The sequence below is a fragment of the Hyperolius riggenbachi genome, chromosome 3 (assembly GCF_040937935.1).
Source record: "Hyperolius riggenbachi isolate aHypRig1 chromosome 3, aHypRig1.pri, whole genome shotgun sequence".
In the NCBI taxonomy this organism is placed as follows: Eukaryota; Metazoa; Chordata; class Amphibia; order Anura; family Hyperoliidae; genus Hyperolius; species Hyperolius riggenbachi.
This window is the reverse complement of record NC_090648.1, coordinates 209068374-209091467: the sequence shown is the minus strand read 5'-3', so window position 1 is coordinate 209091467 and position 23094 is coordinate 209068374. Positions and strand designations below refer to the sequence as shown.

Here is a 23094-nt window from a genome sequence, read left to right as displayed (position 1 = left end):
ATGTGTTTTTTTTTTTTTTATTGCTATGTTTTTGGTTTTTTTATTAAACATTTTATGTGGGTATTTTTGGGAGGGTGGGATTTAAATAGTGTTTTATTTAGGGAATAATTTGTGTAGTGTCATTTTTTTTTACTTTTAGATGTAGATTTACTCTTTGGCCACAAGATGGCAACCTTCAGTTTGTTTACATGACGTCACTCTAAGCGTACAATGTACGCTTAGAGGGACATAGAATCAGAAGAAGCTGTCGCTTTTTCTGCGGGGGAGAGGAATCAGTGATCGGGCACCATAGCCCGATTCATTGATTCCTGGGCTACCGAATCCGCGGCCGGGAGTGCGCGTGCACGTGCGCGATCGGCCGCGGAAGCGCGCATGTCCTCCTTGACATTTTTATACGTCAAGGAGGACAAAGTGGCTATTCAGGGTTCTTTTACTTTTCCTCCATCTGGAGTTAATACTTTAAGATTGGACAAGCATAATGATGCAGATAAAGAGATTTCAAGTCATGAATAAATAGAAAACTCATATCTATATTAAAGGAAAGGATTTTACCTAAGTTCTGCTCTGCAGATGCCCCTGGTAATGAAATAACCTCAGTGCGTTCCCATGGCAAGGTGTTTACGACTGCCACAGATGGGCTGGGTGTTGGAAGGGACTGAGATGATGTTCTGAACAGGGACTGTATGACTTCCTCAAGGAGTCTAGTTCCTCCTACTCGGATTTCTGTTGAGAAACAACATTTATAATATAATAATTGTAACAGTAAATAACCTTAGACAGAACTTCATATTTTATCCTTTATTGCTAGAAGCACACAGAAGATAAGACAGCTGATGGTCATAGATTGATTGTATACCCTATCCAAAGTGACTTATGCTGGGAATACACGGGTCGACCCCCGCCGCGTCCCCGCTCATCCGCGCGGATTGATTACCGCTCGTCCCCGCGGTCGTTATCAGCTGCTCGATTTCCTACCATTGTCCGCCGGCGGGGATCGAGCGGGCGGGGGCTGAGCAGCGTGATCGGACCAGCTGAATATTATCAGCTGGCCGGATCAGCTGCTCGATACACGGTACAGAAACGTACCGTGTATCCCCAGCATTAGGGAAGACATGCGTTCACATCTTTCACCTTCATTAGATGAGGCTGGTGTTTCCAGGGTAACTCAGAGTCTTGGAACATAGGGCCTTCTGAGCAACACCACCTCACATGGTCCACAACTATCTTACAAAAGGAAGCAGTAAATTATCCTTCCACTCCCTTGTCCAACATTATAGGCAAGGTGGTCTTCAAACAACTACACTGCTACTCAATAGTGGCGAACCAAAAATTATCTTAACATGCTAATTAGTCCCACACAGGGGGCAGAAACCAGAATTAGTAAATCAAGGATTATAGCTGCCCGATTCAAATAAGTTGGAGCTGAGTTACATGATTTGCTGGCTTCATTTTTAACATCTCCCAACTGTCTCTCAACACTATTATTTATCAAAAAAAGTTAGATAAAATTAGTGAAATAAAAACACACAGGGCCTATTCACTTTTACTCCTAAGTTACCTAGGAGATAATATTCATTGTTTAAAATAACTTCTCAGCGCTCTGCTTAAAAGACATTTTATTCCTAAAATGTGAAATATCACCTAGGAGAAGACTTAGGAGATAACGTGAATTGGATCGTGCCTACAACCGATTTACATTTCTCTTTGGTCTATTTAAGGAAATGATAGATTGATTTACCTTCATAATACCTCATTGCATCTTTCACTACTTGCTGGATACAGCTCCCTGGTAGAACATCATGAAACTGATTCAATAGCAGTAATCTTCAGAGGAAAACAAGTACAGATGGCGTAAATAATGGATAAGTAAATTACATATCATTGTATAGGTTTATGAGCTCAGCAAAATAGTATTGAAAACATGTTAATGGGTAGTGTCTATAGGTCTGAGGATCAGAGAACCTAATCTTCCAAAAAAATACCAGAAACATACATACACTTTATAAAATGTTAACACTTAAAAAAACGACAGCGTCAATTTCACAGCTGAAAGGATCCTGAAAATATGTGAGCCGTTACTGACTGTAAAATTCTAGAAGATGATTTTTGTCTTGTTATTTCATGGGTGACTTACCCCGGGTGGTATATAAACTGTGACATTTCAGGATGCTACCATAAATAGTCTTGAAATGTTGAAGGCACAACTGGCTCAGAGTTGGATTTATACTGGATGAGCAGTAAAGCCTAGTTCACACTAAAAATGGTAAGCGATGAAGCGATTACCAGCGGTTTTTGTGCGATTTGCATTTTTTTGCAAGCAATTTTGTAAGCATTTTTGTTTTGTGAATTGCGATTTTCTGTGTGCAGACAAACAGGAAGTGCACTCTTTGACTTGGAACTAAATGTCTTGTGGCTCGCAAAACCACTGTTCTAAGCGCTTTTAAAGCGATCTGCGATTTTCCTACACCTTGCATTGAAGCGCAAACGCTCAGAAAATGGTGCAGGACCCGTGTTTGTGATTGGAAAGAAAGCTCATCACTCATGTGAAAACACTTACATTGGCTTTCATTACACAAGTGCTTTTAGACTACTTTTAAGAACGCTAGCGATTTAAAAAAAAAAAAAAAAGCTCAAAGTGTGAACAAGCCCTAACACGCTACACGTTTGGAATAAGATACCAGTAGGGTGGTCAGTGGCAGCTGTACTGGAGGATTACATGCCCAGCATACTTGAGCCAGTGAGTAAATGGGCATGAAACTCTTGGAGTTTGTAACCTCAAGTACAAGATCAACAAGGAAGGCTCTCACATTTCTATTGTTATAGGTTCAACTCTACATTCTTCTAGATATGGCATGACAGTTAAAGAGAAACCGTAACTAAGAACTGAACTTCATCCTAATCAGTATCTGATACCCCCTTTCCCGTTAGAAATATTTACACTAATGGATCATCAGGGGGCTCTGTATGGCTGATATTGTGGTGAAACTACTCCCACAGTGTCATGTCAGGCCTTGTTGCATTGTGGGAAATAACAGCTGTTTCCAACTGCCAAAAAAGCAAGCAGCATCTCCTTCCACAGACATCGCCTGCCAGCAGTATAAATGTCACCATGTGATAAATGTCAGAATGTAAATCAGGGGAAGATTTTACAATGGGCAAACACTGACTAAATCATTTATACATAATTATAACTTTTTTTTATTACATTATTTTCCCTGGAGTTCCTCTTTAAGTGATCTGATCTTTTGTTCCAATCTGTAAGTATTTAGAAATTCACGACAGGAAAAAAAAAAAAATATTTTTTTCACGGTGTCATAGTCTAAAATCAGACCCACATAGGACCTTTCATGGAGGTATTCTGCAGAACATTAAGTTACAGATGTATCGTATTCAGGTTTTATTTAATCTCATCACATATTGTAGGTTTTCACTTTTGTTGATATTACATGCAATGTTAGTCTACTTAAAGTAGCAGCAATTTCTTGTTTTCAGAACTGCATCCAGACAATATATGTAGCATGACCCCACTATGTAAAGTAAGTGTCCAGAAACTGAAAAGAGAAAATCATTCATCATACCTCCATAGATGCTGAAGCTTGGAAGAAGGGTAGCTGAAACTCTCATCCTGTGCCAGAACCAGAGAGCTGAGGAACTCTACATTGTGCAGTAACTGCTCACACTGCCTATTCCCCTTCTTTATCTATAACAGGAAATGGCATTATATAAGTAGAAGAACGTTTTTTGCAAGACAATACACTAAAGGATTCTGGTGACCTTAGCATACATGCAGTATTACAACAAAAACAGAGCTCTTCTACATAGTAACCAGAAACAACACAGCCATCGGGCTTTGTTAGATTAGACCTTTCACTTCAGCTTTTCTAAAATGTGAATTTTTAAAGCTCGCTCTGAACTATTTGCTTTAAGAGACACTGAAGCAAAAAATAATTATGATTTAATTATTTATATGTGTTGTACAGCTAAGAAATAAAACATTAGGAGCAGAGACATATGTCTAATATTGTTTCCAGTACAGGAAGAGTTAAGGAACTCGAGTTGTTATCTATGCAAAAGACCCATTGAGCTCCACGACTTTCAAAGTCGCAGAGTCTCTGTCTTCTGAAGTATCTCAAGTGTATGGCACTGTATTGTTTTTTTTTCCTGCAGAGGACAGTTCAGAAGTTCACTAGCCTGCTCTGTAAAATCATTTAGAATGCGGAGTAGTGTGTAAACTGCAAATATTAGAGAATGATGCAAACAAAAACAAAAAATACTGTATATAACTGAAAATAAAAATATGATAATATTTTTCTTTGCTACTAATGTTCTAGTAATTATCCGTACTACACAACCAATTCATTATATCAGATTTTTTTTTAATCCAGCATACTGTTTTAATGCAATGATGTAATAAAAACTGTAACTGTGCCCATAAACTCAAGAAGATGGCCTTTTTTAGTAGTGTCACACAACAGGCGGGCTGCAGGTCCATTAGCAACAGCCGATATTCTGCTAACTATATAATAGCCAAACGCCAGATATTTATTTTACGGGGCACTTTTAGGAGGGTTAGTGTTAGGATATAGGGTGGTGGTGATGTTGTTTACAATCAGTCATGGGGAGTCATGGGGAGAGGTGAGGAAGTAATTAATGTTAACTTAAAGTCTTAAAATGGGGGGGGGGATTAAGTTTAGAGATTAGGAATAAAGAGAAATGTGTTTAGGGGTAGTAGATCAATAGGAAAATGCCTAGAAAGCGCAGTACATTATCAATATTTCAACTAGCTGCCACCGCTAGGAGCTGATATTAACATACCCCTATTTTAAATGTACGCTGTCTGTGAACTTCTGAAAGAAACATCAGGATCCATCACATCCTATCTTCTAATGCTTATGAATACCTGAGAGGCACACTACAGAAAACAACAGAAAACAGCATAATATAAACCAAATACCTGTGCCTGTGTTGTGTAGGTCCCATTATGTAGCTCAAGGAACAGTTCTCCAACCCAAGTACAGAGCTGAGCGGTGTCTGCCTCTAATGCAGCAAAAAACTTGTCAGGGGTAGACATCTGAACCCTGCAATACAAAGGGAAACAGAATACAAAAACAATGCATGGCTACATGTGTAAGTGGGCTATAGTTAGTGAGGATCTTTTAAATAGTTTCTAATTGTGGTGCTATTTCAGTTGATTAATACAGAATATTACCTATTATGCTTCAGTTTCTGCAGCTGTCAAGGTTTTCTAGTATCCTAAAACTGATGGGTAGAATAATTTTGCTCAATCTGTAAAACCTGGTATCCCTGTCTGTAAATCAGCATGTTTGATGAACAACATGTACCTATCCTGCCAAAAGGTAAGTATAACATGCTGAGGAACAAGCAAAGATAGCCCCTATTTTCTATCTATTCTACACACCTAAACCATATAGAAATATGGGGAATATACAAACTGCAGTGGTTTGTTTCAGGGGTGCTGCATTTTTTTATTAACCTAAAGTTGCTTAGTGGTCAGTTTGAATGTAAGCAGGTGTTTTTAAAGAGGAACTTTAACCAAGGATTGAACTTCATCCCAATCAGTAGCCAATGCCCGCTTTCCTATGAGAAATCTTTACCTTTTCTCAAATAGACCATCAGGGAGGCCTGTATGACTGATATTGTGGTGAAACCCCTCCCACTGTGTGATGTCATGACCATGGACATGTCTGTGAACCTCATTGCATTGTGGGAAATAATGCTTTTTCCAACTGCCAAGCAAACAATATCTCCCTGTGTGCATAGAACTCCCAGTAATGCACATTCTGCACAGATCACCTGGCAAAACTAAAGCTGTCACAACCAGTAATAAATTTAAGAATGTGAATCAGGGAGAGGAAAGATTTTACAATTTGCAAACACTGACTAAATATTCTATAAATGAATATTGTAAACAATAGGCAATTTTATTCATTATGTTATTTTCACTACAGTTCCTCTTTAACCACTTAGCAACAAGGCCCCGCATTAAAATGTCCTGCAGGAGCCTCTTAATGGCTCCAGGATGTTTTAATGTGTTGCTTGCCGCTGCCACCGTGCATGCGTCCCCTGCCGCTCGTGCCGTCGTGATATGGAGATCCGTGATTGGGAAAGGGAAACAAACGTTCCCCTAACGAATCCCAGTGCTTGAAATAAATGAACATGACCCCGATCAGTTTAAAAAAATTAAATAGTTGCCTTAGGGACTCAACTTTTTTTTAATATGTATGCCATGAGGGTATACTACCGTTATTTTACTGCCTAAGGGCTTGTAATTATGGACCAGGCACAAAAAAGACCAGAAAAATTACACCTATATTTGCAAACAAAATATTGTCGCCATACATTGTGATAGAGACATAATTAACAGGGACAAATGGGCAAATAAAATATGTGGGTCTTAATTATGGTAGTATGTTTTATTTTAAAACTATAATGGCTGAAAACTAAGAAATAATGATTTTTATCAATTTGTTTGTATTATTCCCATTAAAATGCATTTAGAATAAAATAAATCTTAGCAAAGTGTACTACCTAAAGAAAGCCCAATTGGTGGCAAAAAAAACAAGGTATAAATCAGTTGGTTGTGATAAGTAGTAATAAAGTTATTGGTGAATAAAAGGGAGGAGCACTGACAGGTGTAAATTCCTCTGGTCCATTAGGGAAAAAAACACTTGGGATTGAAGTGGTTAAGGTCAGTCCCAAGAAACCGATAAAACATTTTTTTTTTCAGAAACCCTGTAGATCTAATTTGTAAACTACACGATATTAGTCATTACAAGAGGATTTGGGTAAAATAAATTGTGACAGCATGGTAAACAAATGGTTTACAGTCTTGTTTTGCTGTGGTTTGGTTTTACTCAGGATTTCCATTGTGGCACTATATGTGCTAGTAAAAGGAAAACTACGAGTGCTCTAATTTTCCTAAAATGTTCTGGTAGAAGTATTCACTAACTGCCCATTATGTGTAGGTCTGTATGACGACAGCAGGTAATTACACTGATAAAGCCAGAGACTGAGGTGAATGATTTAAGTTCGCTGAAAAGCACTGTGGGATATGTCTACAAAAAATAAAAAGAACAAGTAAGCCTTATAGTTTTCTTGTTGTGTCATTCTGACCTGGGCAGTCCATCTGTATCCCTCATCCTTCGAAATCTTCCCAACATGTTTTCCGTTGGACCACCACCTCCATCACCAAACCCAAAGAGTGCAATCCCAGAATTCACTCGACCTTTATCTCTATTGTTTCTCACTGTTTTCAGCATCTGAAAAATTGTCACACGCAGGACAGTAAATTAAACATAAACTTAAAGCTTGTAAATCCAGTAATTCATTCTGGATTACTACTAACATTTTTGTCTACATAACAAGTTTTCAAACAGGCCTTTCACTTTCTAACTGTATTAAAACATTATTAAGTATTAGTTGACTATCTGAATAAGTTCTTTATTAGTGAGACCAGTGGATATAGAGGTCTGTACTTTTCTGAACTTGGATCAGTTATTTGTATACAATGTTCACAAGCCTGATCTCAAAGCCTGATTGATGTTTAACTGATTTGAAAACTATAACCACAATGTGCTTTAATTAGGCTAAAATAAATAAAAATAATTCCAGCATGATAGTGGGTTTCCATTTGAGAAAAATACCCCACAGTGCAATGCTGCAACTTCTGTGTATTGCCCAGGGGAAGGGGGCGGAGTTGTAAAATAGTAAGGTATTATGGGCGAGTAGGTAAGTTACTTCATATGGCATCTGCCAATACTAGTATGTAGAGGATTACATTTGTTTTTATTATGTACCACTTTGGATGTCTTTATAAAAATATATTATGAACAATGACATATATGCAATCTCTCACCTCTTCCACGGTGCCCTTCATTCCATAAGAATCTCCTGGAGGGAAATGAGCGAGGACCTTTGAGCCATCAATACCAGCCCAGTGAAAGGTGTGATGCTGCAAACAAATTGAGAGGGGCATATAAGCACTATTGCACATAAAAAACATGTATGTTCATAACACTACAAATCTAACATTATGTCTCTCCATAATCCAATGCTGAAGGTTTACACGTGGGTTTACAGGCCTCTCCTCAGATTGTCTGTAGACTATTGTAGGAGCATTAAAATGCAAGCCTCAGTGAAGGACACTTAGTAATGTAAAGCACTGTAGGAAAGGTGTCAGCACTATATGCTGTATAAGGACAACATTGAGAAAATATTTCATTTAAATTAGACAATTCTTGATAAGATATTCATGTTTAAAAACATAAATGCCTGACAGGTTGGCTGTGCACATGCATGTCTTTAATTGCTGCACAGCACAGAACACCAGTTACAAACAGGGACTCAGATGGAGCTAAAATGTATCATAATAGTTTATAATAATAGTTACCAGGCTCATGGTTTTTTTGTCTTGTATGGTAATAACATTGTTACCAATGTGTGAGCTCCCTAAGCACGTACAAGGTTGCCATACTTGTACTGTCAATTTACTGTATTTATTCATTGTATTTATAAAGCGCCAACATATGTCAATGTACATTTAATACCCCCAAGAGATGCATATTTATGTCTTCAGCCAACAAAACCATCTCATTGATGCCGGTGATCATTGATCACAGACACTTTGATCAGTGATTGGGAACATGTTTTCCCATTCACTGATCAGTGTACTAACCGCCAGCAATGAGAATGCACACAGGAGCGTGCGGGAGTGTACGCAGTGGAGATCGCGCTGAGGTACTTATATCTTGACCACTGGAGCTAATACTGTACCTGGACCGACAAGTGGTTAATGTTATAATGTCTCCCCTATCTATTCCAAAGAGCTGCATAATATGTTATCTTTATAAATAACATAATAATAATACTACCTCTCCTTCTGTAGCCGACAACATCAACATAAAAATTAAAAAGACTTTGCTCTAGCTATAGAAATATAAACAGCTTGTTCTTCAGATTTAATGCAGACCAATTAAAAATACAGCATAAACTTTTTACACCAACAAAGGAGTAAATAATTGTATATGTTTGACGAATAAAGTTGCCATTCTGACTTACTGGAAAGGCATTGACCAGACTCCAGCTGAGCTTCTGAGTGAGGAACCGATGGATCCCACAGCCATTCATCAACTGAGGCAGCTGAGCTGAATATCCAAATGTGTCCGGTAACCAGAACTGAGGAGGTCAAACACACATATCTCATCACAGAAGAAGTATAAAACTAAAATGCAGAAAACACTTTGTACATTTAATACTTCAAAAAGCTAGAGGAGGTGTGGGTAACAGTTTACCACACACTAGATCTGTAATCAGATTAAATGTTGTAAGGAGTCCATTTAGGGATTAATTTGAGTCAGGCAGTTAGTTTGCTTTTATTTATAAAACTTGACAATTCATGTAAAGTTAGGGACACACAAATCAATTTTTCTGTCTGACTCGATCACTTTGATTGAACCTGCCAGATATCTATTGCCCCTAATATATGGTATGGTTCTGACCCAGTTCTGAAACATGCCTGAAGAAGAAACTTAAAGTTTTGAAAAGCTTGCAGAAAAATCTTGTACAGTTAGTCATTAAAGGTATCACCTAAACAACTTTTGTTGTTATGTCTTCAGATTCTCTCCATGACTAATACTGGACCACACGCTAGTAGCTCCCCTAACATATCCGACTGATTCACTTTCTCTCAATTGTTGGCAGTTTATTGATTGAAAGTGTGATTGGACATGTTGGAAAATCTTGGTGTGAGGTGGACAGGGTAGAAGAGGTGGGTGATCGATGGTCACACAGCAGTGCAATGCTTCTGGTTTGATTCATGCTCAATAGAGCACTGCAGAAATCTATCAAGATGTTGTGTACGGTGTAGTGTAGGAATCACTGGCTATCTGATTGAAGTGGGATCAACTGACTTGGCATATTAGGTCATAATTGACCCTTGTACGCCTAGCTTAACTTAAGTGCAAAAGCGTGTGCATTTGACGGCGCCATCAGGGCTAGCACTTGTACATACTAATGCCACTTTTCTATAACACGATTCTAACCTCAGAGCACATCTTGCCAAACTCCTCTTGGAAGAAGTATTGACCCTGCAGAAACTGGCGCACCATTGACTCGCCACTGGGAAGGTTTCCATCCTGTGAAAAAATAAAACTTTTAATGCAAGCAGAATGTGAAGATATCACCTAGGAGAAAACTTAGGAGAAAAAGTAAATTGGATCGGGCCCTATGGGTCTCGGAATTAAAAAAAACTAAATTTTAGCGACCCCAGAACTAGGTATATTGGTATTCTTGAGCAATATATCTGAGCATATTCTAGTACAACATCCACTATAATAGTTTAAATAATTTGCTATACAATTATATGTAGTGTATAAAAGTTCTCGGTTATAGTTGCTCAAAGGACATACAAGGTGGAAAAGAGCAGCAATCACTACTTACCTGGGGCTTCTTCCACCCCTAGATGTCTCGCAGCAGCTCCAGGGATCCCGGCTGTCCGCCCGTGAAGCTCGGCGATCCGTTGGTGGGTCACCACTTTTGCACATGTGCGGGCGTGCACGGCTGGCTGCGTACACATACTGCACCTGTGTAGACTAACTGTGCAAGTGCAGTATGCGCCTGATGATGTTGGGAGCTTGGACCCGCACATGCGCAGAAGTGCCGACCTGCTGACAGGTCTTCGAGCTTCAGGGGCGGACAGCAGGGAGCACCGGAGCTGTGGCAAGGGACTCAGAAGTCATCTAGGGGCTGGAAGAAGCCCCAAGGAAGTAACGATTGCTGCTCTTTTTAACCTTGTATGTCCTTAGGACATTTAACTAAAAGGAGTTTTCTCCATATATGCTCCTAGAATGTTTAGATTTGATTAGGTTTTTCGATTCAAGCTATGTGTATCTTTAACTGCTTACTGTTTCAGGACGTAGATACTATGTCCTTATTAGTGGTGCTGTAGGTTTTAGAATGTAGAATCTACGTTCCCCGTGTCCTGTGAATGATTGCTGCTAGCAAATCGCAACAATCATTCAATCAAGTTAGGCAAAAAAAAAAGTTGTAAAAGTTCAAAAAAAAAAAAATCAAAAAATTAAAGGGACATGGTCTCAATAAAATAAAAAGTGTTTTTAAAAAAAAATCCCCAATTAAGTTTTAACCCCAGCCAAGCCTATTAACTTATTGTTGGCATATGGGTTATCATTTTAACTGCAGAGGGCCAAAGAATTCCATGTTATGTTTTATAACTGTGGGACATGTCATGTGAAAATTAGGAGAGTTGAAGAATGAAAAAAAATGTGTATTTTCTGTATTTTTATATGGTAAATGACCATAAAATAACAGTTTTCGGAAAAAAATATTGCCCAAAAGAAAGTCTAGATTGTGCTGAAAAAAAAAAAAAAAAAAAAAAAAAAAAAATTATATATATATATATATATATATATATATATATATATATATATATATATATATATATATATATATATATATATATATATATATATATATATATATATATATATATATATATATATATATATATATATATATATATATATATGATGGTATATAAGTAATAAGTCATTAAAAAGTTACTGCTGTATGAAAGCAACACAGCTAAAGTGTCAAAAATGTTAAGGGGTAAAAAAACGTGGAACGCGAACCAGTTAATGTTTGCATAAACAAAAAACAAGATACAATATTAACCATGTGTAAGTATATAACAGGTGACTGTTCTGGAATATTAAATAAGATGCAAGTACTTCAGAAGATGATTTTACTATATCAATCAATAATAATGTGATTTTACCATCTCCACCCATGTGCCACCAACTGGTATGAACTGACCAATCTTAACAAACTCCTTAATCTGTGAATACAAAGCAGGGTACCAAGTTTTCACCCAGTCCAGTTGTTGGGCCTGTAGAAGTTAAAAAGAGAGAAAAAAACAGACATAAATCCAGTTACTGCTGGCACTAATGCTAATCCTTAAACAAGGAACTTGGTAACATTAGCTCAAAACTGAGCTCCAAACAAAACACTCAGTATTAGACTGTGTTATGAAGGGTTGTGCCTCTTTGCTCATGATACTAAACATCCAGTCTTAGATTGCGTGGGGGGGGGGGGGGGGGGAGGGGTTGGGTGTCACTCTCTTTCCTGCTTCATGCAGAGCAGCAGTGCAACACGTACACACTTACACCTCCATGACTCTGCTCTCATCTTCACTCTGCAGCGTGTACCAGCTGCCCTCCATAAGGCCCCTGTGCATGTACATGACATTGGGGCCTTAGAGGGGACCGCTGTTGCCACGCTGCAGAGAGAACAGGAGAGAGCATAGCCATGGCAACATAAGTATGTGCATGGTGCACAGCTGCTTTTACTAAGGGGGGCTCAGGGTTTACAAGTAAGCTACATACGGGGTGGTTGTGGGAGGTTGTGTGGGCAGCGTTGTTTTTCTTTTACATGGGGCCCAACAACGTTTTTGCATTCTATAAAAATGAGGAATTCTCACTTTGCCCATTTTCACTTCAAATGCTTAAGTATGGTTAGAAAATGAATTCAATCAACTGGGTATTTAAAATAAAAACAGGCAAGTTTAACATTTTTCTTTTTCTAAAATCCAGTCCTTAGTCTGGCTACAGAGATTTGCTAATTTTCTGGGACAGCGACAAATTTGAAATTCAAGAAATGTTCCCCAAACAGAGGGAAATCTTACAACCAATACCTGTCACTCACCAGAACCAATGTTCTCTGTGTATGGCCTACTTAATAATAAATGAATTCTGAGGTGACAAACCTTTAACCGCTTTTAGACCAGAATAGTTGAAATCTACGCCTTGTTTATGCCTGCAGAATACTGCCAGGGCATAGATTTAACTTCTGAATTCTGCCCACTGTTCCCATCTCTCACCCGCTCGCTCTGTGGTCACGCTGACAGCAGAGCTCCTTATCTTGGTCAGAAGCCAATTTCATTCACTCCTGACTACTGTGAGCCAATCCCAGTAATCACTGTTTACAAAGGGAAAGGATGGCCAAGGTCCTTAAGGGGCCGGTCACGAAGTGGTTAAAGCAGTGAACTGGAAGAAGTGTTTGTTGTACATGCGCAGTGTGACCTCACATGCTGCCAGTAATTGGATGGTGCGTGCTGTGCACAGGAGGCCGACGGGAGCACAGCCAGTGTCCTGAATAATCAAACTGCACATGCGCATTATGCAAACGTTCCAAACTCTACATGCATAGTAAAGACTTCTTCCCGTACAAAGGACTAGTCCCAGCCAAATTGGGGGGGGGGGGGGGGGTTTGGGTGGAACAGAGGCTGCAGTCCATGTCTGGAAAGCATTATAAACAACACACAATTATGAACACTGCTTAATTAAGATTTCTCTGGGTGGTGCATCTCTCCTTAACATATATATTTGTCTAATATGTCAGTCTAAACCAGCTATGATTAAAGGACATCCAAGGTGAAAATAAACCGATGAGAAAAACAATTGCATCTATCCTCCTTCTTCTAAAAATGACTTTTCTTAGATATCCCAAAGTTTTATTTTATATTTAAATCTCGTTTTAAATTTTTTGCGGTTTCATTTTCTGTGCTCAATGACACCTTCATTGAAGAATACCAGAGCTCATATCTATGAAATATTGACCCTTTTTATCTTGCTCCTGCTCTCAGAAGCCATTTAATGACAGGAAAGTGTTTTATGACTGTAATTACTTATCAGTGAGGGTTATGATATAGTCTGACCCAGTCCGACCTGGACAGAAACTGTCACTGGCATACCTGATGTTTAGCTCTTTCATGCAGAGAAAGATAAAAAGGAACAGCCTAGTTATATGTGTGCTTGGAACTGTACATCCACATATCTATCTCAACATGTCACCTCAGTTGTCCTTTAAGAACTAAACATTCGAAACATGTCAGCTGTGTGACCTAAGTGGATTTCTTGTGGATATGTCCAAAAATTAAGCGGCTATTATTTAGACAAGTGCGGACCTCCTTATCTTCTTGATGATAAATTAGATGGAATGAATTCCAAAACAGTGAGATGCAGATGGACAACTGAAGTAGAAAACAAGTAGATGACGTATCAGCTGTTGTGTGCCGATTTAAGAAACAAGAACTTTAAATTTACCTGAGAGCATGTAAAAGTGAAGTCTGGGTTAGATTTCATCAATTCTACAGCAGTTACCCAGCTGCGACCACATTTCCGTATGGTTTCTTCATAGGGCCACAGCCAAGCTGAAACAGAGTATACATCACAATGATATAGATGACCACAACACAATACCATTCTCCAAGAATGATACAAAGGGGAATGAATACAACTGTAGCCTATCAGGTTGATTAGCAGCTGCAAGTTCTTCTTTCCTGTGTAGTCCTGAGGAAATGACTGATCGGGACGCTCACTGTCAAGCAGTCTTTTGATGGAAATGTTACCAAAAATAAAAAATGTCATGGTCTACTAAAATACTTTACATCCTTCCCAAATACCAACTTTCTTTTCTCAATGACTTAAATGTGACATTTCATTCAGTAACAAGAAGCCACATCTGTATTTATTTGTATAGCCCCCTCCACCACCACATTCCCAGAGAGAGGACCTCAGATTAAAAAAAATTGTATGAGAAACCAAAATGTTGACAAAGTGATATGTTTCCTTATCACAGTACGATAGAAACCATTCAATAACCAGGCTCACATGACAAAACCTTAAAGGACTTTCGGGGCCACAAAATAACTGTAGTTTTACTTACATGGGGCTTGGTCCAGTCTCTAGAAGTTATTTCTCCCCACAGCTCCGGTCCTCTCTGGGGTGCCTCTGGCAGCCTCTAAGGATCACCATACTCTAGCGGGGCAGTACGTTGACCCATTGGGGGCAGTAGACTGTGGAGCAGGTAACTTCACCGCACAGAGCTCAGCGCCGCAGGTGGGCGCCCTCATAGCAGCAATGCTACGATGCGTAGGGCACGTAAGAGTAATTTGGGGATCCGGCGATTGCAAGACCCCGAATTATATCTCCTTCCGAGTTGCTACAACTCGGAGAGGGAATAGTATTTAACGCCACCAGGAAGTTTATCAGCAGCAGGGAGAGACATCATTCGTCTCTCCTGGCACCCAAATCACTAGCGGCTCAATAAAAGTACGCCTACGCTGACCCATGGGGGGCCAGCGATCCTTAGAGGCTGCCAGTGGGACCCGGGAGAGGACTGGAGCTGCGGTGAGGGACATAAATGATGTCTAGGGGCTGGAAGAAACCCCAGGTAAGTAAAGCTACATTTATTTTGTGGCCTCTGTGTTCTCCTCTCTATTACCCTTCTATACAACGGAAGGTATAAGAGACTGAATATGTTTCAAACAAATTCGATATTGTCGACTATGATACTAAATAGCGGTCATAAAATTGTACAATGAAGACTGCACAGTGTAAACATAAACACCACCTACCAGAATCAATGTGGCAGTGCCCCATAGCGTGAATGGTGTACTGGCTGTCTCCATTCTTTTGGCTGAAGAACGCAGCAGCTAGCTTGTGTACAGCAGCAAAGGAGGCAAAGTCATTGACATCACACAGGTTCACCATTTGGTTGGCCACATACAAGGCTTGAAAGCTTCTTTGGTTATCTTCACCAAGCAGCTAGCAAAACAAATATCAATAAGCAATTTAGGTTACACGCCATTAAACCTTGCCAAATTACAGATTATAAGTACCAGATATAGCTTCCATATCTCTAGTGGTTTTATAAAAGATCTGTTTCTTTCAATAATAGCACCCAATATTAATTATGAAAGCACACCTGAAATGAGAGGACTTATTTCCTTTGAGGTTAGGTTAACAGTGGGACGTTGCATTGTAATGTGACATTAAAGTCACAACACACACACACAAAAAAAAGGTGGTAATGCACATTAATGCTGCGTTACCGTCGCATAGAGTAGATACATTGGAGCATACAGGCAATGAAAAGTATGCTTCTCTGTATCTGTTAATGTGTGTGTTTAGAGATAACGCACTGCAGCAGTGCGTTACCATAACGCAACATTTACAGCGCGACTAACATTGTACTGTGAATGTCTCATAGGCTTAACATTACAGTGCGTTAATCTGCGTTCTAAAGTAATTATAACACAGGAGGATAACGTCCCACTGTGAACCTAGTGTTAAACAATATCAGTTGCCTGACAATCCAGCTTTCTACTAGCACTCATATGAGAGATTCTGAAAACCCAAAAAGCTTCCCCTGAAAACCCAAAAAGCTTTGACAGGTGTAAACAATATTCTGGGTCACGTATGGACTGCTTGCTCTCCCGATAATGTAAAATCAAAGCCTTATATGTAAAGTGATAATATTGCATATGACATTTTGTAACAGTCAAAGCACAGCACAGGAAAATAGATCAGGGCTTCATATGCATTGGACTTTGTGTGAATTAAACATTTATCAATTCACTCCACCAGTACAACCATCTCTCTGTGTTGTACCATTTGTAACTATTAGTGGTGCAATACTCCTTCTACTCATAGCTCTTATGTAAAGGATAGATGTGACAAAGTTTTTTTTAAAAAGCTCTCAGAAAGCTCTGGAGGCCAAAAAGCGCTCAGAAAAGCTCTTTTAGTGTGTCTGAGCCCTTACTTCTGTGCGAATGGTGAATCCGTCACAGCAGATAGAGATAGGGAACTGTTAATTGTGGTTGAGGGGCACCCCATACTGGGGGGGTCCTATGCCCTCTCCCCACTAGCCCCCAAGATGTGACGTTCTGCAAGTATACCTCACCAGCCAACTTTCATGCTGTTTTTTTCTCTGTTTCCACTGAGCTGAAAATGTGTGCTTCACATTAGCCAAAGGGCACAGACAGCTGTATAGTAAGTAGTGCTGAAGGTCACCACACTGGTTTGTACGGAATGTCCACATAATGAATGAAGGGTTCAATATACTGTAATAACCAGTAGTAATGTCTAGTTACAGCAGCCTTAAAGCGGACCTAAACTCAGAACTTCCTCTTTGCTCTAAAAGATATGCAACAGCATAATCACCTTTAAATAAATAACATTTCTTTGTTACAGCTGATACAAATCCTGCAATAAATCTGCAGTGTATCTACTTCCTGTTTTCATGGAAGCAGACGTATTGTTAACATTCTGTGTTTACAGATTAGCTACCCTGCCGAGGCAGCCGGCTGACACAGCTGAGGGACCAAATTACAACTTGTGATTAGACTCAGATGAGGGGGAATTAGACAGGTTAAACTCTTTAAATACATACAGGATGCATTTCTATAGGTTTTCCTTCTGCCCTGTGCAAGAGTTCAGGTCCACTTTAATAAACTTGAGTGCACCAACTGCCACCTATCTTCCACCATTTATACCTTTCCTGTTGTTGCCCACTGTCAAAAGAACCTCCCCTATGACTTATGCTTTCTGCGCCAGCTGTGGCCCTGTTTTTCCTCTGATCACACCAATGGCAAATAAAAAGTACTGAGAGGCATCTGTTTGCCGTTACCAAAGATAAAAGGGTTAATGTTTGCTTACTTTAGCCATGTTATAAAGAATTTCAAAATCCAGAAGCAGTTCTTCCACATTGCGGTTGAAAATGGCAAGCTGAGCTTTTTGCAAAGTAAATGTTCTGTTTGGATCATCTGGTGCAATCATCCCTCCCTGACCAGCCCCGAAAAGCCCATTGCAAGCCATCTCAATGTAGAGGCTCATACTGCAAACAAAGAAAGAAGACATTTTACTTCAGCAGTTGCTTAAAATGAGAATATTACTACAGCCAGATCTACTTAATGAAAGGGTGGAGGCACCCCTAATATCATATGACTATCCCTAATATGATAAAATGTTTTAAAACAATAAAAATGTAAGAAAAACAAGCTTACCTCAAAATAGCACACTGCTCAATACATCTCTTTTCTTGGAGAGCAACCCGAATCCAACACTCATCCAAGTAAAGATGGGTTTCTACACACGTGCTTATATGGTTGCAGAATTAGCAACCTGGGTTTGCGAGTATCCTTCCATCTAAATTGATATACTATACAGGGCTTCCGTTTTCTCCTGTGTGTTTCCTATTTCTCTAGTACAGATATTCCTCAGTACCTCACTTCTCCTTACCTCTGTGCTAGCTAAACATACATTATTCTTTACATGAGCCCGTCATTTGAAGAGCTTTAGTCAATGCAATGGGTATTTGAAATATGACTAATATAGGTTATTTCCTAACATTCTTCTTGTAGCTATGGAGCACATTGTGCCTCAGGCTACTGAGCTGGCACCGCAATAACTTCAGAAAACATCTGTTTTCCGCAGACCCAAGTGTGATTCCCCCCTTGGTAATTATTTTAGTTTTATAATAATTTTATAAATACTGACAAAATGGATTATAAGACAGTTTTTAGCTCTTCAATGTAGTTTCAGTCTGTAATATATGTTTTCTAAACCCAGGCTGCACATTGGGAGTAAGAGCTTGGCAAGTTGGGAACCGTTTTTTGGGGGGTTTTTTTAGAGAATGTAAACATTTGCATTTAATTAGACACAGATGATAAACTAACACTTTTATATTTTAGTGTTCTGTTCTAGGTGTTCTACAACAGTGCAGCAATGTAAGGCAAAACTTCCTGTGCAAAGCTTCCTGGGCAAACCAGCAGGTGGAGTTCTAAGTAAAAACTGTATATACTTGAGTATAAGCCGACCCCCAACATTTACCTAAAAACCAGAAAAAAATGATTGACCCAAATAAAAGCTGAGAGTACAAAATAGAGCCCCTACTGAGGGCTGTTCAGTTCAAGAGTGAGCCTGCATTAGCTTTGGAATGTACGGAGTAGTGCGGAGCCAACTCTTACCTGTACTGCTCATGTTTTCCCCATGTAATGTATTTGCATTATACACAATTTAAACAGCACTACAAAAGATGCTGCTGCTTTACAACTCAATACAGTATGTCTTAATAAAAAAAAAAGATGAAGGAAAAAAGAGGCTATCTTCCTATATGAAAATTAGCATGCCACAATTAGCAACCTCAGAGGACACGAAAGTGAAAGTGGCCCACAGGAGCAGCGGAGAGCAAGAGTTTTAGCGGCAGGTATCCTAGTTTTTTTTTTTTTATTTTATGAGCCCACCTCGGGCTCTCTTTAAGGTGTTGGAAGTCGAATATCCAGCTTGAGCGGTTAGGAACCATCAGTGTCGGTTATAGGTGTGCAGGACTAGTCTGGAGCAAGCTTTGGAGAGGAGGCCTAGTCAAGCTGCAGACGCCAAGGACTCAAGTAGTTCCGCAGGCTGAAAAACGAGTGCGACCGGCACGGTGCATTTAAAGAGTATGCAGCAACCTGCTGCAATGGCTCAGGAACTGTGCCAGACTGTGGAAGGTCAATCTGGAGGGGTCCCTTGCTTAAAAGAATGCGGCAGAAGCAGAGTAGAGGACCCGGAGGAGTGGAGACTAGGGAGAGATCTGTAGTATCAGGCAGCCATACTCCTTGTGCCAGGCCATGCCCCCCACCTTCATTACTCTGCATATAGCAGCAGACTAGTTGGGAAGAGTATGAAGCAACCTGTTTCAAAGTATCAGGAGCAGTGCCAGACTGTGGAGGGTCAATCTGGAGGGGTTCCTCACTTAAAAGAATGTGGCAGAAGCGGAATAAAGGGCCTGGAGCAAAGATTAGGGAGAAAGCTGGAATATCAGGCAGCCTTACTTCTTGTGCCAGCCCCCCCCTCCCCCATTACTCTGCATATGGTGGGGGACACATCCAACAACGCTCAGCTAGTGATTCGTGTATAAGCCGAGTCTTCCACTTTTGAGACACTTTTTTTGGGCCCAAAAACACAAGAGTATATACGGTTCTACAATTTAATTTTTGATTTTTAAAACTCTCCTGTTTAAACCACAAAATATTTTAAGAGAATCTATAATTCATTATCAAACAACACAAAAAAATCACAACTGTCTTTCACATTTAGATAAGTATACTGGTAGGTGATCAGAGGCGCCAGCAGAATAAAATTAATATAAAATTGTTAAAAATTGCTGTTTTATTTTAATTTTATTCTGCTGGCGCCTCTGATCACCTACCAGTATACTTGAGTCCACCCCAGGTGGAGGGGTGATCCTACCCCATTTTTTCTGATCTACAGAGAGCGACTTCTTAATCCTGAGTGAGGACAGGTCTAATCTCCTCACCTGTCTATACAGTGGTTGCCTGAGCGGTAACCCATGTTTGTGAGTATAACCATCTCACTTATTCATTTCCCTTCATATCTCTGACATACTACACCATATTGGGCTCTCGATTTCTCTCTTTTCGACACATTTAGATAAGATTTAACTATACTGGTACATGGATGCTAGAAAAGTTCTGTAGTACTATATCTAGTGTAAATTTAAAGTGAGAATCTAACATGTTTACCACACACCGTTATACAGTGAAAAACGTACAACCCTTACCTATGTGGATCTTTTTTCATCAAGTTCCGGGTTAAGATATAGCTGGTTTTCTCGCCCTCTTTTGCTAAGCCCTGCATTAAAAATAGAAAATGAGTGTAAAACTATAACACAGAGAGCTAAAGGAAACCCGAGGTGACAGACATATGGATGCTGCCATATTTATTTCCTTTTAAACAATGCACATTGCCTGGCTGTACTGCTGATCCAATGCCCCTAACGATCCAACTTCTAGCCAAAAATCGCTAGAGTGATCAGAAATTCTGATTGGAAGTGAAATCGTTTATTACATCATCAACGAACCAATCTTTGCTTCCTATCTATCACAACCAACAAGAAAATCCGAATTTTGGCTAGACGAAAATCCAATCGGATGACTGATTTTATAATTGTATGTAATTGATTGTGCCCATCAACAGAGATTATTTACAACCAGCCTGATGTGCGGATCCTTCTCCTCCACAAGCAGCATGCTGGCCGCATTACTCTACTTACTACCACTCTGACGTCTTCCGGCCGGAAGGAGGAAGCATGCGGGGCGGCCAACACAAATAATTCTATACATGGAAAGCTTAAAATAGTACGCATAAAAAGCCTGCACACTTAAAATTGTACGCATGAAATATATCGTGCAGCCCTAATGGGTTAGGGGCCGTTCTCCCCCTGCGCTAGAAACGGTAGTATTACCTTGCTTTACTGCATCAGAACCTTTGCCTCTACTGGTGTGAAAATATTCTTGACTTACTATCGTCACCTTTATGCCCATTAAACAATGAATCCTTACCTGCACTGGTATGCCATCCTTCCACACCAATCCCTCACCATCACTTTCCCATATTAGATGGACTTCTTGTCCCGACCATTTTTCAGGGATGGTCAGTTGCACTTTGAACCAACAAGTCCACCAACTGCAATATAAAACACACTATCAGAAATAATATCTGGGGGAGGGGGGGGGGGGGTTGTACACACAAGCATACAAGATAAAGCTGTAACACATTTCGTTGACTTACTCATAAGCTACGGACAGAATTTAGTCAAACTATTACATTTCACAAACATTTTTGTTTAGGCGATTTCCATAAATCACTTCAAAAATTCCTGGTGAGGGACATAGAAATTGGCTACATCCTGAAGTACAGATTGTGACGGCAATCTCCTGTGACCTTCTCTGAGAGATTTAGTCCCTTTGTAGTCAGCAGGAAAAATGCAATCTGAGCAGCAGCCCTACCTACAGAGCCTAAAAAGGTATTTTTTCCTATGTTGCTGTCATTTACAGTAGACAGAAAAAAACTGAGAGATCAGACAGATGTTGGACTAGTCTATTGTCTCATGGGAGAGTCTCATTATTACCTTTATTCTTCACAAAAGCACTCCCTGGAAATGATCTATGATGCTGGCCAGAAACTGCCATTCAGTAAGTTCTTTTGTAAATAAAGAACTACCTGAAAATCCCCCAGGAGGAGATGGACTAGTTCGAAATCTGTCAGATTTTCACTACCTACTGTAAGTATTAAGAAACATAGGAAAAAGTACTGTATTTTCAGAGAGAGAGAGAGAGAGAGAGTGTGAGAGAGAGAGTGTGAGAGAGAGAGTGTGAGAGAGAGAGTGTGAGAGAGAGAGAGTGTGAGAGAGTGAGAGTGTGAGAGAGTGAGAGTGTGAGAGAGTGAGAGTGTGAGAGAGTGAGAGTGTGAGAGAGTGAGAGTGTGAGAGAGAGAGTGTGAGAGAGAGAGTGTGAGAGAGAGAGTGTGAGAGAGAGAGAGTGTGAGAGAGAGAGTGTGAGAGAGAGAGTGTGAGAGAGTGAGAGTGTGAGAGAGTGAGAGTGTGAGAGAGTGAGAGTGTGAGAGAGTGAGAGTGTGAGAGAGTGAGAGTGTGAGAGAGTGAGAGTGTGAGAGAGTGAGAGTGTGAGAGAGAGTGTGTGAGAGAGAGAGTGTGAGAGAGAGAGTGTGAGAGAGAGAGTGTGAGAGAGAGAGTGTGAGAGAGAGAGTGTGAGAGAGAGAGTGTGAGAGAGTGTGAGAGAGAGTGTGTGTGTGTGTGTGTGTGTGTGTGTGTGTGTGTGTGTGTGTGTGTGTGTGTGTGTGTGTGTGTGTGTGTGTGTGTGTGTGTGTGTGTGTGTGTGTGTGTGTGTGTGTGTGTGTGTGTGTGTGTGTGTGTGTGTGTGTGTGTGTGTGTGTGTGTGTGTGTGTGTGTGTGTGTGTGTGTGTGTGTGTGTGTGTGTGTGTGTGTGTGTGTGTGTGTGTGTGTGTGTGTGTGTGTGTGTGTGTGTGTGTGTGTGTGTGTATGCTTCTAATGGACTGAATACAGGGAGTCCCCGACTTACAGGAACCCACCAATATGAACGGCCACTGACTGGTTGTGATTAGGTTGTCGTCAGGGACTCCCACCCTGTTCAGGCTTGCAGAGTATAATGCACAGCAGAAGCAGCTGTGCGTCTCACCTGCTCCAGCCTAATATATAATGACTGGATCAGGAGAAGCTGGCACTAGGGGAAGCGGTGAGGCTCACCCATTATGTGGAGGCGCCCGGAGCAGGTGAAAGAAGCTGCTGCTTCTGCTGCGCATTATACTCTGCATTGGGCTGCGGGAGCACAGGAGGGAAGGGTGACACCACAGCCACAAATGAGGCACCCACAAGCACAAGGGGGACACAATAATTAGA

General features: G+C 40.2%; 1 protein-coding gene across 1 annotated transcript in view; it reads right to left on the bottom strand.

The window, feature by feature from the left end:
• Nucleotides 1–23094, bottom strand: part of MAN2C1 (mannosidase alpha class 2C member 1) — a 45580-nt gene that overhangs the window by 20206 nt on the left and 2280 nt on the right. Inside the window, exons 3-16 of the mRNA XM_068275605.1 lie at nt 21221–21344; nt 20440–20510; nt 17535–17712; nt 15452–15641; nt 14139–14245; nt 11813–11923; nt 10062–10154; nt 9079–9195; nt 7877–7972; nt 7135–7280; nt 4955–5078; nt 3579–3700; nt 1739–1824; nt 553–723 (exon numbers count right to left, since the gene is read on the bottom strand). Coding sequence (XP_068131706.1) covers nt 553–723; nt 1739–1824; nt 3579–3700; nt 4955–5078; nt 7135–7280; nt 7877–7972; nt 9079–9195; nt 10062–10154; nt 11813–11923; nt 14139–14245; nt 15452–15641; nt 17535–17712; nt 20440–20510; nt 21221–21344 — 1736 coding nt within the window. The remainder of the gene's footprint in view (nt 1–552; nt 724–1738; nt 1825–3578; nt 3701–4954; nt 5079–7134; nt 7281–7876; nt 7973–9078; nt 9196–10061; nt 10155–11812; nt 11924–14138; nt 14246–15451; nt 15642–17534; nt 17713–20439; nt 20511–21220; nt 21345–23094) is intronic.